Source organism: Poeciliopsis prolifica, unplaced genomic scaffold (assembly GCF_027474105.1).
Source record: "Poeciliopsis prolifica strain line A6 unplaced genomic scaffold, Auburn_PproV2 SCAFFOLD009, whole genome shotgun sequence".
Classification (NCBI taxonomy): Eukaryota; Metazoa; Chordata; class Actinopteri; order Cyprinodontiformes; family Poeciliidae; genus Poeciliopsis; species Poeciliopsis prolifica.
Window position 1 is genome coordinate 8,998,867 of NW_026562384.1, and position 18,313 is coordinate 9,017,179.

General features: G+C 38.6%; 2 protein-coding genes across 3 annotated transcripts; both read left to right on the forward strand.

Moving 5' to 3' along the window:
* The first annotated feature begins 859 nt into the window (after positions 1 to 859).
* On the forward strand, positions 860 to 9,324 carry LOC129362473 (protein sidekick-1-like). The gene is made up of 14 exons (XM_055033999.1): positions 860 to 1,030; positions 1,108 to 1,446; positions 1,620 to 1,748; positions 1,958 to 2,125; positions 2,217 to 2,287; positions 4,338 to 4,584; positions 4,659 to 4,742; positions 4,852 to 4,932; positions 5,135 to 5,263; positions 5,349 to 5,513; positions 5,837 to 5,889; positions 7,086 to 7,185; positions 7,275 to 7,305; positions 8,663 to 9,324. The coding sequence occupies exons 1-14, from the start codon at positions 976 to 978 to the stop codon at positions 8,718 to 8,720; spliced, it is 1,710 nt and encodes a 569-aa protein (XP_054889974.1). The 5' UTR covers positions 860 to 975; the 3' UTR covers positions 8,721 to 9,324.
* A 1,038-nt stretch (positions 9,325 to 10,362) lies between these two features.
* LOC129362477 (cell adhesion molecule DSCAM-like) lies at positions 10,363 to 13,515 on the forward strand. 2 transcript variants are annotated; one of them, XM_055034002.1, is made up of 9 exons: positions 10,363 to 10,509; positions 10,592 to 10,930; positions 11,015 to 11,143; positions 11,232 to 11,390; positions 11,821 to 11,891; positions 11,973 to 12,210; positions 12,307 to 12,372; positions 12,655 to 12,783; positions 12,891 to 13,515. In XM_055034002.1, the coding sequence occupies exons 1-9, from the start codon at positions 10,446 to 10,448 to the stop codon at positions 13,190 to 13,192; spliced, it is 1,497 nt and encodes a 498-aa protein (XP_054889977.1). In that variant the 5' UTR covers positions 10,363 to 10,445; the 3' UTR covers positions 13,193 to 13,515. The 2 variants fall into 2 exon arrangements, with proteins under 2 accessions (XP_054889977.1, XP_054889978.1); XM_055034003.1 differs by lacking the exon at positions 10,363 to 10,509 and having other exon boundaries at positions 10,804 to 10,930; positions 11,035 to 11,143.
* The last annotated feature ends 4,798 nt before the right edge of the window (positions 13,516 to 18,313 follow it).

The following is an 18,313-nucleotide window of genomic DNA, read 5'->3' on the forward strand; positions in this document are numbered from 1 at the left end:
CTTTGGGTAAACCAGAGTTTCTATCTTCACTCGTGTCACAGAGGACACATTGGGTTCATCCCTGCAACAGGCTGTTTGTAGTTTGGGTTGTAGAATTTTTTTCTGACTTGTTGAATAGTTATTGCTCAGAGTTATAATAAATACATAAATAAAATTGACGCAGACATAAACGAACAGAACCAACAGTTGCGGAAAGATTATTTCTTTCATTACTCAGATTACGAGCCTTAAAGCTCAGAGGGGAAACCTGGGATTTTAAGATCCTCTCTTTTTAAAAATATTCCCATTTGTTGCTCTTAGTTGCTGTGTGAACTGTTCACATTTATCATCGATTGAATGAAATAAAAATGAAATAAAATAATGTAATGACAAGATGAAATCTGATAAAATGTTCAAATAAAACATAACATGGATTTTTTTAAATATTTGGAGTAATTTCCCTTTGATGTATTTTGATTCTTTTTCTCCTTACAGACCGAAATACACATTTGCAACCAACTTTGTCTTTCTCAATGATGTCACAAGGTGCAGGATCAATATATAATCTGACTTGCAGTTAAAACATTGTTAGTCCTGAGTAAAGCTAATTTTAAAAGGTTTAGAAATAAATTCTTAAACACCGTCCTCTGAATTTCAAGCATTTTCCCAGAATAAAGCCATAATCCAGATTGAGACGCAGACACTAGGTAGCACAGCGGTCACACTGAGAACCTTGAGAACCTTGAGACTGTTGTGTCTATTCATCAAAAAGAAACATTTTTCTTCTTCTTGCAGAAGGGAACCAAAACCACAGGGAAGGAAACAGCTCTGTTCTGCATTCCTCTTCTGCCACCAAAAGTTGTTGGTGTGAGCATATCAACGGAGCGTCATGTGATTTAGAAACACTCCAGGGCTGAAGCCACTCTGTGGTCACTTCAAAGGTGTCTGACAGATGAACTGATCACTTACTCAGGAGAGCTCTGCAGCAAGATTTATATGAGAATGAGGCTCATCACTTTGTGCTGCTTTCTTCTCTTTTGGGTGAACAGAGGTAAGACAATCATTAAGGAGTGTTTTATTTGACAGCAGTGGACTTTTCCTTGCACTTTTGTTTTGTTTGTTTTTTAGGTGATGTCTGTGCAAACCCCGTAATAACCACAGTGGGGACAGATGTCACTCTAAGATGCAATTATGATGCTGGGTATTACGGCAAGCTGCCTTTCTGCTGGGGCAGAGGAAATATACCCAAAAGTGGCTGTGCCAATGAGGTGCTCAGGTCAGACGGGACCAACGTGCTCAGCCGGCAGTCGGAGCGCTACGCTCTTATGGGTGATCTTGGCGCGGGTGAGGCTTCTCTGACCATCAGGCAGGTTCAGGAGAGTGACTCCGGCGTATACGGCTGTCGGATAGACATACCAGGCTGGTTCAACGATCAGAAACTTGAGATTACTCTGACAGTAAATCCAGGTACTCTTTTGCCTCTAGAAAGCATATTGCTGAAATAATGCACGTTGCATATATCACATTAAAAACTCTTAAAAGTGAAAATTCACAGTGAATAGTAATTATACATTTTTTTCTTTTATTGTTTTTTTTTTTGGTACCTTAGTAACTGGCAAAATACTGCATTTCTGTTTCAGGACGACCTTTTCCTGTTAAGGTGGAAACAAGAGAGGTGAGGGAACGAACTATCACTGTTCGCTGGACCCCTCCATTTGATGGAGGTAGATCTATTACAGCCTACAAGGTGGACTTAAAAAGCAAATATGGTAAGGACAAGAAAAGCATGTTGCTATGTGCTGACTTGCTTTACAAGCTGTTACCAACAGTTTGCAAAGTCCTGCTAATGTCTTGAGTTGGTCTATAATATATTTTTATTTCTGAGGAGATTTGTTCTTACAATCAGAAAAGCAAGTATCAGGATCTTCAGATTGTTTTTCACTGGGTTTTCTTTTCTCATTTTATTTCTGTCCGACAGCGTCTTGGGATACGGCCAAAAGAACTGTAGTGCCACAGGCTCACCTGACTCAGGTGACGTTGGTCGATTTACGTCCTGCCAAGACTTATAACCTCCGCATGTTTGCGGTCAACAATGTGGGACTGAGCGAACCCAGCAATGTCCTGATATTTACAACAAAAGAAGCAGGTAAATCCCCGTCCATCAAGCCTTTAATATAATCAAACTCAAAGTTCATAATTTTGAAAACAATTATCCTTAAACTTTGACCTCTCTGCAGCACCTGAGGGTCCCCCGGTCGATGTGCAGCTTCAGGCCCTCAGTTTTGACAGCATTCTAGTTACTTGGAAGGTAAAATTACAAACTAAATATGTATGTGTGTGTGTGGTCATGTGTGTATAGTATGTCATAGAGCGAGTGAGTGATTGAGTAATAGAATAAGGGAAATATGTTTCAGAAAAAATATTTTCTCCAACTTTTGTGCCAGTACTTGTTCACCGTAAAAGTGAAATTGATAATTTTCCTAATTATCACCTGAACTTTTCGAGTTGAATTCAAAGTCCCACAATGAATTTATAATACGTCAATATTTTTGTGAGAAAAAGTCTTCAAAAAACGCACTTCTAAAAAATATGGTCCACCTTATTTGCATCTTCTTATTTATCTCCTGTTCTCTTTGTTTGCATAAAATGTCTGTCAATAGCTGCTATTTAAAAATAAAAAAATAAAAAAGTTTTGCTGGCTCTAATGGCCTTTACTTGAAAGTAGTTTGACAGAAAACAAGGTAATGAGAGAGGGGAAAGACATGCCTGAAATCCCTGAAAGACATAACCTCAACATGTCGATCCATCGTTTGCCCTCCAACATATCATTTCCTGTTCTTCTTTTAGTGAAGTATCGGTGTTCGTTTTGTATTTCTTATCTATCTTTTTTTTTTGAGGACCAAACTCCAAATCCAGTGTACTTTCCTGTGTGTAGTGCATCATTGTGGCACATCGTGTTAAAATTTCCGATCTATGCATTTTATTGATGATATTGAACCTGCGACCACCTCTACGAGGACTATGGCCTCAATAAGTGGGTTTTGCTTTGTCCCTGCATCACCACAGCACCTACAATGGTCGCTATTTTCAACAAACCTTTTCTCTCCCATATATTTCAGTTTCAATTGTCAAAAAACAAATGAATGAAAGTTTGGCTATCAGTGTCTGAGCCTTTGGTTTATCTTAGGTTCAAAAGAGAGCATAATCTATCAGTTACTGGTGACAACAAAAACACACATAATGATGTGAAAACTTATTTGCTTCCTTAAGACATTTTTTTGTTTATATTTGCTTTTTCTCACACTTAATATTTTCAGACCATCAGACTATTTTTTTCTTTAAAGGATATCCTGATTTAAAAACAAAAAAGCACATTTTCTTCATGTTTTTCAAACAATGTTTTCTTTAGAAAGGCTGGAACAATACCCAAACCAATGTGCTTCATGGGTAAAATATACACACCCTCCATAAAATCATGAACTACTGCAAGTTGTGACCAGCCATGACCAGGACTATCACAAAAACTCGAGAAGTGGGCTAAAGGGTCACACAAAACAACAAATTATGCACCACTCATGAAAAACAAAGTTGTTTCATGATTCAACAATGGAAAAGAGATGGGAAAAAAAGGCTCTATGGGAAAGTTTAACTACTGATCAAAATGAACCCAAGTGCCAATAAAAACCTCAATGAAATCAATGAGATGATTATGTAACTCAAAACCAGGGGTCCCCAAAGTGGGTCCTCGAGGGCCGGCATCCTGCATGTTTTAGTTTTCTCCTTGGTGGGACCAACAACCTTTTCAGAATGTCACTGTTCTTCTTCGGCCTTTAACAAGCCATCGTTTAAAACAGGGAGAGAACTAAAACTTGCAGGATGCCGGCCCTCGAGGACCCACTTTGGGGACCCCTGCTCAAAACTAACATTAGAATTTAGAAAAAGAGACACAGCTGAGGTGTTGTCTTAAGACCTTTAGTTTTAAGCCTTTCTAATTACGAAAAACAATAAAATGTTTGACTCTTTATTCACTAAGGTTATCTTTGTCCATCATTAACGTTTCCTAGTTAGTTTTTTCTGACACATAAATGTTTATGTGAAAATATGCATCAGGGACTGATGCATATTTTCTTATAAGGGTCACCATGTTCTCAGCAAGAAGGAGAAATGTAATGACTCATAAAGAAGCTGCACTTTGTCCAACAAGGCTCTCTGCTTAAAAATAGATTGCAAGATATTGGTCTTAGGGCTGAGCTATCATATTAAAAAATCTGTATTGTTAAATTCAGTGTTCTCACCTGCTGATATGTTCACCATGTTACCTTCACTGGTGAATGTGTTTATTTTTTTCTTCTGGTTAGCCTCCGATTGTTGAATTCAGAAATGGCATCCTGCGCAACTTCATCGTCAACTACAGAGAATATGACCCAGCGGCCCGACAACTTCCAAAGTGGGAGCAACTTACTGTGACAGCCATCGGTGAAGGACAGAGCATCATGCTGACCCACCTGAAGCCTTCAACCCGGTACAGTGTTCAGGTCCAGGCCAGAACCAATGCAGGAAAAGGACCTTTTTCAGCTCCAGCTTTCTGCACCACTCTTGACAATGGTATGCTGGAAAAGACATTAAATTAAGGATCCATTTGACGTTGGATTAATTTTACGTTTTATTTCTATTTCAAGTTAAAGAGACAACAGTGGCAACTACTTTGTTATCTTCTACTGCTGCTTCCACAAAGCTGAGGGAACCTACAGCCTCTACCGATGGTAGGTATTACTAGATAGAAACAAATAGAAATTTTTAACAAAACGTTTTTAAAATCATAAAATAAACAAAGAATCTTAACTTGATAGTTTTTTTCTGCTTTGCTCCAAGCTCACACAACTTCAGCTGGGACTATTTCTGCATTCACAGTTTGGGATGAAATCTCTTTGAGAAGCACAACCCTCACAACAGGTTTCAGACATTTATTGTTGTTTTTGTTTTTTTACATCCATAAAAGTATTTATTTTGTGTCATGTTAAAGAAGAATTAATATTTCCTAGTTCAGACTTATACTATCATTAGACAAGGTTATTTATTTTATGGAAGGGGCATATTTAAATATATAAATAAACCAGAAGTCTGGTGATGAATATCCTGACTGTGCTGCTCCTAGTGCCACCAGATCCACCTGTAATTGTGTTAAAGGAGGTGATAGACAACACAATTTCACTTTCCTGGACTCCTGGCTTTGAAGGTGACAGTCCTATCACTGCTTTCTACTTGGAGTACAAAGGAGCAGATGGTGAGAAAATATAAGCATTTTCTCTTATGCACTGTTGATCGTCAGCTTTTAAATGCATTATTTAGAATACTTGTTTTCTTCACAGCTTCATGGGATTACACAAAGGCTATTATAGATTTCAGCTCCAATGAGACAGAAGCCACGATAATAGAGATCAATCCTTCAACATACAACATTCGCATGTTTGCTAAAAACAGTCTGGGCACCAGTAAAGCCAGCAATATTCTCACTGTGACCATCGAAGAAAGAGGTATTGTTTTCTTACCCTTCTCACTTGAATGTGTTTTAATGCTGAAGGAGACTTGATATAGATATTCTCCACATGGATCTTTATGGCAAAGCAGAAATAGATCCAAGTGAAGACTTTGTCTATTTTCAAGAAAGCAGAAGGAAACCTGTGGTTGAATTTCACCCCTCAAAAACATGCAGCCTTATCAAAACGTGGTTGCGGTTCCTCAAGTAGCAATTTCCTTACCTATGTTTTTCTAGCAAATGTATCACTTCTGCTTGTTTGTAAAAAGAAAGTTTTATATCTTCCCTCTGTTTAATTTGTCATTCGGGTGTGTCTGACAGATCAGCAAACGAGTAGCATGACACCCACCACATCCACTACTACTGACGTCTCTGTGAGTATTAAACTACAACTAGTGGCTACAAACTGTGTCTGTTAGCGCAAAAAGCAAAAAACGACATTTACCCCTGCTGCTGCATCTGAGTAATATCTTTGTACACATGCTTTGCTTTATCTTTAGCATTTCACATCATCACATTTTAAAATATATATTTTAGGAGGGTATAAAAAAAATACATAAAAATATTATGTGAATGAGGGCTGAAATAAGAGTTTGAAGGAGAGTTGGAATTAGATAAACTGTTGAAAATGTCAATACCTCAAGACATGTTCATAATGTCCTGAATGAGCAGAATATGGTAAAAGGCTGACAAAGCACAAAGTATTCAGATTTAAGATGTAAAAAAATTGCACAGAAAAAAAAAAGATATTTATAATAATGATGTTGACAACTAATAACTAAGTTTTGGTTAATTAGTCAGTTTATCTGCTGAATCGGGCCTGCATTCTGCTGCTTTACAGAGATTTCACTGGTGGCTTGCAAACATACGTTTTTAAACAAACTTAAAAAAAATAGGGGAAAAAATAGTAGTAGTCTTCTTTCAGCAGGTAGTTGAGCAGAACTGTGACATTATACTTTGTTTTTCATTCACCTGAATGAAATAGCTACTTAAACACTTTCTCTTGAACCCTATTAAATTTGTTTTCACCATCTGAACCGCATTATGGGAAAGTTTTAATATTTTTAACGCATGCCTTCTGAGAACCTCGGTCACCAGAAACAGGCCCCATCCTTGTCTAGATTGCATAAGAGCCTGCTAGTTCTGCTATTTGGAAAAACTGCCATGCTTTTCTAGTAAGTGATGATTTTATGAAAGCAATGCCTGAAATTACTGCAGTGACAGATGGGGTAGCCAACTGTCTGGATCGCTGTGCATGTACTGAAGTGAGAAGCTATCAATATTTATGTCAACTACGACGAGGATAAGAACCATTTTAAACCATTTTAAACCTAACTTTATGTTTCAAACACTGTTTGAAACATAAAGTTAGTTTGAACCATTAAGAACGATAATCTTTGTCTCTCAGTTGCGATTCCTCCTGTTCAAATTTACTTTATTACCACCTGAGGACATCAGATGAGCATAACAGATATCAGACTGTTGATTTTATTTCAGGTCTCGTTGCTGAGGTATTTTGTTAAAAAACTGGTGTAGTGAATTTATCTTAATTATATATCTTGCCTGACAGGAGATTGAAGCAAGAAGTGGTGGTCACACATCTGCTATCGTTGTGCCGGTTGTGCTGATACTACTGATTGTTGCTTCTGTTGCTATTTGGCAACTCCGACGTGAGTTTTTTTTTCTTTTTCTTTTTCTCTCCTTATTAACAACCAGACAAATTTCATGCACTTCTCTGATCCTTATTCTCTATTCACAGGTATAAAACAGAGAAACGGCAGCCTGAACATGTAAGTGTTTGTGTTTGTTTATTCATCTGGACAATTAAGGTAAAAGAGATTCTGTTGAATTGTCAGTAAAGTTGATCTTAGCCTTGGTAACCAGCTGGGTGAATGACCTCAGTTTCGGAAAACAGATAAGGGTCAAGAGGATAGTGGAGCTAAAGGCAAGTTTACATCAGGTTTGGCCCAAAGGCTATTTCTGTCATCTTTATTTTTTTAAATGCCGCTCTCTGATCTGAAGTTATTATCAATTAGGATTCTGTTTCCTGTAGTGGATAAATATCCACTACTTTCATAATTTATAATAACTCAGAATGAAAATTCTATATCTGTGTGATTAGCAGATGTTAATTTTCATTAATTTTACTGCTGTTTTCTCAAAGAAACAACTTCTATATGTGAGACTAAAGTTACACAGCCTGATACTCCCTGATGATCAATCTGCCTCACAATGTCCAAAGACTCAGACTTTGGGATTTAGCAAAAGACTCTCATTTCTGCTTTTACTTCATAATGCTGCCATCTTTGATGGAGGTTTTTCACTGGTTATCTACATGTGCAACAAGGGTTTGCTTCACAAAAAGATCTCGAGGTGGTGCTTTATTTGTGTGACAGGCTTTTTAAATTCGAAATTGTGTTTGTCATCAGAATAAACAGGCCACATTCTGTTACAGGAAGTTGTGTTTTTTTCACCTCCAATCACTGATTTAATTGTATGGGTGTTCTGGTAGAGGAAGTGTATTTTGAGCTGGATAGCTGCACAAGTTCTGCTTTGCAAGAGGTCATTATTTTCACTATATGCCGATGGAAACATGTTTTGTCTTCTGCACCCAACTGCGAATGGCTAATGTCAAATCAGGTAAATAAGCACAATCTTAAGAATGATCTGGCTTTATATGTTTAACTTGTTTCTAACTTCTTCACTTTCTTCAACTAGCAGCATTATTGCTAAGAGTCTGCTTCAGTTACATATAAGCAGTTAATGCATATGTGATTCATTATTTAGTCTTATTTTTTTCACAGTATCAGTTTTCCTTCAGATAGTTACCCTGCTTCATTTTGTAGTACACCTGCACCATGAAACAGTCTTGTGGGTGGATCACATTCCTCAGCGAAAACAATAAATAAATAAAAACAATATAATTGATCGGTTTTATAAAATCTGAAATTATATTTTTGAGATTGTGGTTGTTTTAAAATGGTTCCAACTCAGCTTCCTCTCTGAAAAGACTCACTGCCATCTAATTTTAGGCGAGACACTGACTGCTGATAACAAGTCCGCTGAGTCCATTGTTTCAAAACTTAAACAATCCCTTTCAGGTGTATTCAGTAGCTTTTCTAATCAATTCTGCTCTGTTGCTTACAGATGGCTGGCCAGTGGAGCAATTCATTACAAAGGATCTGAGCCACTGCAAGAGCTGTGAAACTTACCCTGCAATCAACATTTGGAAACTCATTATGCCAACTATATTAAATATACCAAAGTGTATTTTTTATTGAAGATAAATTGCTAATATTACCTTTGCATATATTTCAGTCTAATACTAAAGGAAAGTTAAAAATACAAAGGTCCTTTAAGATTTTTACGGTGATTGGTATTCTGTAACTGGTTGTACAATTTCTCTACTATAGCTTTATTATTTAATTTTTTTTAACATTATGCATTTATGTTGTTTTGTCCACTAAAAGGTGCATCAATGTAGCATATTTGTCCAACAGTGTTTTAAATATTGACTGAAGGTTTATATCCAATTTAAATTCAGTTCTTGTTAAATACTGCCACCTGCTGGAAATACTTTACATAGTACATGATGAAAAATGTGCACACAGTGTATCCCTGTTTTATAGTGCAAAGTAAGCTAAAAATGCATTTATTATATATAAGTTTAAGTATATTTTGCTTTAGCCATTTTTTATTTCATTTTATTTTATTTTTTGAAAAACTAACAGTTAAAATATATGTATGGCAGAGATGCATTGATAGTTATTTTTTCTACAATCCTCAGAAAATAAAACAATAATCCTTCACTCTTGAACTGTATCAATGAGTCTAAAGCACTCGGTTGTTCTTTGATACTTTGTTTATTTTCAAGTCATCTAAGTCTGCTAACGGCTCTTCAGTCAGACAGAATAAAATATTTCCAAAGTTAGAAATGTTGTAGTTAATCATGCTGTTGTGTTTCATAAATCTTTTCATTACAATACTGAATTAGAGACACAAAAGCCCATGTCTGTTTGTACAAAATAGAGAACTAAATGCACAACAGTAAGGTCCTTACTGTATACTTCAGAACAAGGCAGTTTGTTATTTTTGCTAAATAAAGAGTAAAAACCCTAATAAGATCTATATAATAATCTCTATACACAGTCCTGGGCTCTCCACTGTGGTACAAAAATAATTTTGATAGAGGCAGAATAGAAACTGCACTGTCTTATACATGTAGTCCAACAAAGGTGGGATAAAAAGCTATTTGAATTATTATGTTATGGAATTATCATACTAATTAATTTATTTGTTGTTATTTTGAATCTGTTTTGGAAACCATCAGGTTATCATGTAGAATATCAATAAATTAAAGATCCCCTTTTTCTATTTTCATTCCTGTTCCTATTTTATGAGATTAAAAAAAAAAATAATTATCCCCTCAGATTCAGCATTTGTGCAAATAATAAAATATGTAAATCTTGATTTACATATTTGTTCATGTCTGAAAAATTATTCTTTGTATTTTGGGTGTTTTTATAGATAAAAGTATGCAGGAAGTCAGCAGCCTGTCCAGCATGAATCCCCACTCTTGCCCTATAAAAGTGTCGATCATGTAACACAAAACAATATGCCTGTGCATTGTTCTGGTGAAAAGCACAGCTTACCAATCTGATGATGTGCTGATAACCTTTTCTGGTGAAAGGAACCACATTTTCAAAAGAAGGAACCTAAGTCAAAGAAAAGGAACTAATTGTTTTCTGCTAATGCCACCAAAAGTTTGATGCTTGAGCATATTGAGGAAACTCAGACGTATTTAAAGGCTGAACGCCACTGGGGTGAGCATATTGAGGGAACTGGGACATATTTAAAGGCTGAATGCCACCGGGGTGAGCTGACATCGTGAATAGATAATAAAATTACTGATCCAGGTGAGAGGAATAAGATGGATCATTTGGGAAGGAAATTCTCTGCTTTCTATTGCCTCCTTCTCCTTTGTCTTCTCAAAGGTAAGACAGCTGATGTCAGATTGAACATTTTAATGAAGACCGATTAAAGGACTTGATCTTTAATCAGTCGTCCTCTTTTCAGGTTGTACCTGTCAATACCACACAACAGTAACGGTGGGAGCAGACGTTTCTCTAACATGCAACTATAATATTTGGGAACACGGCAGGCTGCCCTTTTGCTGGGCCAGAGGATCTACATCTGCATTTGGCTGTAACAATCAGGTGTTGAAGTCAGACGGGACCTGGGTGAACTACAGGCTGTCGTGGCGTTATGTTCTCAGGGGTAATCTTGATTATGGGGATGCCTCACTCACCATCACACAGGTTCAGGAGGGTGACTCGGGCAAATATATCTGTCGAGTGGAAATACCAGGCTGGTTCAACGACCAGGAAGTTGAGACTACTCTCTATGTTGTGCCAGGTATTCTTATAATGCAAAAATAGTAAATTACTGAATGTTTCATGTGTGTTCGTGATATTCTACCTTGTTGTTTTGACACCTTAGGACGCCCCTCTCCACCACAGGTGGGACTCACAGAGCTGAACCAAAGATCTGCCACAGTTGGTTGGAGCCCTCCATTTGATGGCGGCAGATACATTTCAGTTTATCTGATTGATTTTAAACGCAGCGATGGTGAGCATAATGAAGTGCTACATAATTAATTACAGATTAACATTTTAGACAACGTAATTTGGGTCTTAATGTTGCATTTTATTAACAGCGTCCTGGAGTGTCGCTGCAAGAACTCAGGATTTCAAGACTCAGGTGACTTTGGTTGATTTACGTCCTGCCACTACCTACGACCTCTGTGTGTTTGCTGTTAACAGTGTGGGGGCCAGTGATGCCAGCAATGTTCTGACATTTACGACACAGGAAGCAGGTAAAAGACAGCAGGCAGGCATTAATATATGGTGTCTAGCAAAGGTTTTCCACATTTTGTCAAATTTCAACCACAGCCTTCAAAGCATTCTGTTGGGATTTCACGTGAAATGAGGAGAAAATTATACATACATCTCAACATTTTTACATAGGAAACTTTAAAAAAAGATATCTTGCTTTTTTTAAGCTGCCATGTGTTAAAACTACTTCTTCTATGGTTTGTCTCTCCCAGGTTTGCACATAATGATTTTTTGCAAATTCTTTTTTTTTTTAAATACCTCAAGATCAATCCGATTGAAGGTAGAGATTTTGTGAACATCAGTATTAAACTCAATTAGTACTTTTGCAAGGCTCTTTAAAAATGGTGTGTTTTTTAGAAGCTACTGCCAAATTTAAGAAAACGATTCTCATTAAGTTTCACTTTTGCTCAGCGCCTGAGGGCCCACCACTTGATCTGCAACTTCAGGCTGTGAGCACTCGGAGTATCAGAGTGACCTGGAAGGTACAGTGATGAGTGTGAAATGTAAAAATTGTAATGTTATGATAAGTTTTTTTGAACCCGTGTATGTTTTCTTCTGACCAGCCTCCACAGGTTGAACTCAGAAACGGCGTTCTGCGCAGTTACACCATCAGCTATAGAGATTATGACGCACCGGTTCAGAAATGGTCGCACCTAACAAAGACGGCTACAGGTGATCAGGAGAGCGTCCTGCTCACCGATCTGCAGCCTTCGTCCAGGTACGATGTACTGATTCAGGCCTGGACAAACGCAGGAGAAGGACCTGCTGCGACCGCACCTCTCTGCTCTACTCTGGGTGAAGGTACGCTGGGAGACATGAGGTTTTAAAAAATAATTGCTTACTGTATAATTTGTTCCTCTGCCAATTTTAAAAATGTTGTTCTTTTTCCAACTCAAGCAACTACCGGTACAACCACTTCCACTACTGCTACAACCACAGCAACACACACAAGCCTCTCTGTGGGTATGAAAGAATTGTTTGATGAAATCAATATTTTCCTCCATGCATTTTTTGGTATTGTATAGATCATTAAGCTTTAGTTACTCTAACATGGAAATATTCAGTTGCCCTGCGACAGACTGCCGACTGTCCAGGGTGACCCCGCCTCTCGCCCGAAATGTTCGCTGGAGAAAGACACCAGCACCTCCCAACCCCACTAGGGACAAGGGTGTTGGAAAATGGATGAAAATATTCAAAACATGCATTACTCTTAGTTACTGAATATCCTGGCTGTTCTCTCCCTAGTACTTCCGGATCCACCTATAATTGGGTTGCGAAAGGTGATAAACTACACCATTTTAATTTTCTGGACCCCTGGTTTTGAAGGCGACAGCCCCATTTCCGGTTTCTACCTGGAGTACAAAGCACAAAATGGTGAGAAGACTTTATTGGAATGAAGTTGCTTTTTTGTTTCTCATCCACTGTTGATTATTTTGATATGTTTGATAAAATGATTCAGAAACATGTCAATTTTTTAACAGCCTCATGGGATAACACAGAAACTGTCATCGATTTTGACGCCAATGAGACAGAGGCCACGTTGATAGAGTTTAATCCTTCAACATACGACATTCGAATGTTTGCTAAAAACAGTCTGGGAACCAGTAAAGCCAGCAATGTTCTCACCGTGACCAATGAAGAAGGAGGTCTTGGTTTCTCATCCTCCTCGGCTGGTTGTGTTTCACTGTATGCTCCAAAAACACCGCGGGACATAATGTTGATGTTTTTAGGATGTCTGTGGTTCTTTTGGCAAACATCAGAATTCAACCTTTGCTTGGCATGACAGATAAAACAATAGTAATGAAATTCATCTTAAATGCACCTTAAAGAAACAGCTTATCATCTTTGAACAAGTGGTGACGCCACATGTGCAGTGGAATCTACTTGTGATCTTATTACATGCAGGAGTCTACTTCAAATTTTGGCAGATTTTCACTGTTGCTACAATAACCTCACTGTCAAAGATTATTGATAATTTATTCTGTTTAATTTTGTTTTATTTTCTTGACTGAACATTTTATTAAAAAAAACTCATTTTCTTTCTAAACATCGTTAAGCACCTTTAAACATAATGTGTTGGTCTACTGTATTACATGAAAATCCCAATAAAATACAACAAAGTTTGTGGTTCTTCACATATTTACATAAGTCCAATGAATATTGATACTTTTCTTAGACACTGTGAGTTTTTGTTGAAAGCTGACGAACTTTTATGTCAAATGAAAGATTAAATATTTCCTGTTAGGGATTTTTAATAAACTGATAATTTTACAGGAATTTTTTCTAATTTTACATCAGATAACTGATTAGATGGTCCTTAGTTTCAGTGAATTTAATGATTCCAGCCAGCTGGGATCTGCACACCATGTGTGAGCAATTATAATGCAAGCTGTTTGCAATTATTCATAAACTTTATACACGGGTAAAAATTATGTACGGAATTTTTTCAGATGGCCTGTTGAGGTATTTACACAAACAAATCTTTTGAATATAATCAAATGACGTATTATCAATTAAAAATATGTCTCTTCAAACCCTCTGTCCGGTGAACGCACAACTCCACTTCTCCCAATTACCGGTACAAAAAGCCAAAAGAAAATACAACCCATCGTTCTTGTGTGTCCACCAGAGGGCACCAGAGTCCCACCATTCAGTTGATGCAATCCTGTCCAATATTCACAAACATCTCTTCTCATCATCATCGGAGCAATCCTCCGGGGCACACACTGCAGCCAGCTGGATTTCAGTCCATCTGTCCTGCAAATCTCTTAATTGTCCTAATTAAGGATATGAGGAAAAGGGTGAGATCTGATACCTCTGTTGGGCTTTGAGGCAGCTGCCTTTTAGAGTGGCTCCCACCAGCAGAGAATCACAGCAGGACAGCAATGATTTTAAGTCACTTGCCTCAGAAATAAAATGCATTTATAAATATATGTATGACTGAAGTCTTAATGACTTCTTTACTCCCTTTTTGGCGCATTTGCGTCCTCTGAATATATAGACTTTGTTGTTTATGTTCATCTGAAGTGCCACACTTCCTGATAAAAAGGGATAATGGTCGACATTGATGTAAATAGAGCTTGATTGTTGGTTAGCTGTGGTAGCCCATCAGCAAACGCAGGGCTGGCAAAATCCAAAGTTACAGTAAATTGTGTGACCGTCGTCTGTAAACACAGCTATCCCACATCCCTCCCCATAGTCCTGTCATTTCAGCAGTCCACTTCCGTTTTCAAAGTTTTTGCCTGCTCAGTGTGGCTTTGCTTACTCAAATAGTCCCTGTTCCTGTCCTGGTGCTTCCCTGGATGTCAAGGATGTCTCTGTCCTCCTCTCTCACTTCCTGCTTCCGCCATGCTGATTACACTGTGTGGCACTTATATAAACGGAAGAAAAGAGGCAAGGAAGGTTGTGGGATGCATTCGCTGCATGTCTTTGATGAGGTCCCTTTGATTGGCCACACAGCCAAAAACCAATTAACCCCCCTTCCACCTCCACCCGTACAGCCATTTGGTCTCTTCTTGCCATGAACTTAGCCAGTGAAACAAATCAGGAGTCAATACACAAAGTGAGGAGAGCTGACACAGAAGAAATGGAAACAGCTGATGTTGCGGACCTGCACTCACTTAGCAATCTATGTCATTGCCCTAACAGCTTTGTCGCCTCATTCCCAACTTGAACATCCACCTCCTTCTAACGTCAGTGACTAAACATCCATTAGGGTAACAGCACAGCACAACTTATGTAAGTTTTTCAGAGCTGCGTCAGCGGTTTCTGCTGAAGGCTTCATGCTGCAGGTGAGAGACTGAGGGCCGAGGAGGGAAAGCATGGTTACAATAACGGCAGTACCGGCAGCGGGGACGGAGAGCTGTAATTAATCATGCAATGTGGTTCTGGCCACATCAAGGCACCAAGAGTCAGGAAATGGAGACTCGGATCAGCCCCACATACACCAAAGGCTGAGCTCCACAGCAGGGGTTGATCTGCAGGCCCTGTTACCCCAGAAACGGATGCAAGGGCCTGGACTTAAGAAGCAGCCAGATGTTGGCCTTTCCAACGCGCCGTATGAAGTCAAGAGAAAGAGAGCAGATGATAGAATTGAACAGGACTGAAATGAAAAGGACCAGAAGTTGAGGTGGAAGAAGAAAAGAGGGGGGGGGAAGGAACTGAGGTATGGCCTATTTGTTGATGAAAGGACCACTAATTGATTCAAGTCTCTATCTGAACCCCCTGCAAACTGCAGCAGCTCAAAGAAAACTTTTCATCTTGTTAGAGCTGGAACATTCATGTCGACCAGAAATGAAAAGATGGCATTGTTGAAATCCCGGAAGTGAGACCAAAAAGTAAATTACATTTTAAAAAATGACTAGCTGACAAGAAAACAATAGTCAATTACACCTTAAGATAGACGGGAAGCAACACATCTATAATCAGTTACCATTGAGTCATCAGCAGGCCAAGCCCAAAAAGAAGAAAAAACTTAAATGTTACAGTAGTGTTCCTCTGTAGCTTAATTAAACCAAGATCTCACTGCCATGCACTCTTTAACATTAAATATTCTACCTTTTCAGCATACGGTTCTGACACTTGCTTAGTAGTTACTGTGCTGGTTTTGCTAAAACGCGAATAAATGAATATAAACCAGAGTTTTACTGCAGCTGATGCATCCAGGAAGACAGATGCCTCTGCCTTATGGCATCCAATCAACAAGGTGTTGAAAGGAACTATGCTATCAACATTTTACCATATACTGTGCAAATGTTTGCAAGGTATTTATGAGGACATCATAATCTCAGGTTTTAAGACTCAATATCAGGGGGTTAAGCCACACGCAGGAAGATGGTCCATTTATGACAAACACATTGAACCAGGAGACTGATGCTAACAGGAGCTTTGTACATATATTTTATTTTGACAGGTAATGAGCCGCATAGTTGTAATGAAATTGCCTCAAACCACAACACAACAAAGGTAGCATATGTAACCCCCTAAAGACTGATGATGCATTTTCAGCCTAAACCGAGGATGTAACTTGAAGCACTTTTCAGCCAATAGTTTAAGCTCAGATTTGCATAGTTTTGGAGATGTGAATATGTGTGTGTTAATTTTAAATCAAGAATCCATTCTTAGCCTTAAAAAGTGTCTTGTTAGTTGTTTTGTAAGCTTTTTGATCTGATTATTTAACAAAAAGCTTAGACAAAAAAAGAAACCTAAGGAGATGACCACGTTGTGGTTGATAGATAATCTTAGTCCAGTCCGTGTTGCTGAGTCAAACCCATGATCCAACCCGGTTCTGCTAAATCAACCCCAGGGCCGGTTCCTAGTTCACCCAGGGATGTTAGTAAAGTATAACTCAGGTTGTTTTAAACCAGGAGCTTTTAAAGTCTAAGGCATTAGATAACAGACTGAAAAAAAACATAACCCACTAAAAATATAATAGATAAATAACCATTCTATCACATAAGTATCTCCTTGGAGTCTTTTAAACCTTTTTATTCATATCCACATCAACGCACATCTATGCATAGTTAACAAAGATCTATTTAAACTGTATAATTACATGTTATTTCTAACTGACTGCACATGTAAATCGAATACATAGTACAGTCTTATCATAGTATGTTACTGTTGAGCAGATTTTGAGCTAAATGGCAAATCTGAACCTTTTTAGAGGTCTAAGTTTCCATAGAAACACACTTTAGGTTGATGTAGCGAGTTTATCAAAGGCTGAAAAAAAAATTGCATTTGGCAGCCAGTTATTGAGGACAGAAATAGCTATACTGACAGGCTTGTTGCTTCCCTTTGCACACCCATAATCCTTAATGCTTGCAGATATTTCCATAAACGTTCGAACATCCAAAACCATATCTTGCACGATTCATATCACACGTCACCTCTCATTCAGACTGCATTAAGTGTCAGGGCTTTGAACAGAGACATGGCTCTTAATCTGCTTAAATTTGCTGCCTTTCTCTGCACTAACACCACTGACTTTTTTTATTTATTTGTTTTTTTTTAAAGATACCTGCCCAGAGGCTAAGTTCTGGTGAGGAGAGGCGTCAGATTGGAGGCGCTCCATCGTCCTGGCAGCTGAACACAGTGGAAGTCTTGGATGTGTTCAGGGGATTGGGCCAGCTGAGCTCTGCCATGGAAGACAAGTAGCTGGCGATGCTGAATGGGAGAAAGAGTGGCTCGATGGAGGGAGACAGTGGAGAGAAAGGGGGGCTGAGATGAAGAGGTAATCACATCAGGGGATTAGTGGCTGTTATTAATGGGGGGATTCGTCTCTCTGCTGTCACTCTCACACTAATGCACACAGAAACCTGCAAAATCTACTTTTATGATCTATCTATCTATCTGTCTGTCTATCTGTCTTTCTGTCTGTCTGTCTGTCTGAAAGTAATTTGATTACTCTTCTCACTCATCCAAACTCTGGCCGGTGGCAATGCATCCTGATTTTGGTTTGTAATATTCTTGCTACCTACTTCATGAGGGAGAAAAATGAGCCGCTCCGGTGTGTCTTTGTGCGCTCGTGCTGGCATGCCACCCCCTTGAAAGATGGCCATTCAGTGGCGAACAAACAAGACATTTGTCTAAAGTCTTGCATCACCTCGGGGAAGAATCTGTGGAGATGTGCTGTGCCAGGTTATCGCTCGCTGTTATTTTCAGCCTCCCTGTGACGCACAGGAGACCAACTTTGCAGTGAAATTTGTGAAGAAGAAATGAACATAAAAATTGGCACGTGTCGTTCGTGTCGCATGCCCCGAGACGTAATCCGACGAGTGCCTGAGGAGTTTTCCTAACCCGACCAACCATGCAACACGTTTGATTCCAACATTTCACTGCAAGGACTGCGGTGTTGTCGTCCCTCGCTAAATGAGTTTATGCGTGCAGATTTACTGGCAAATGC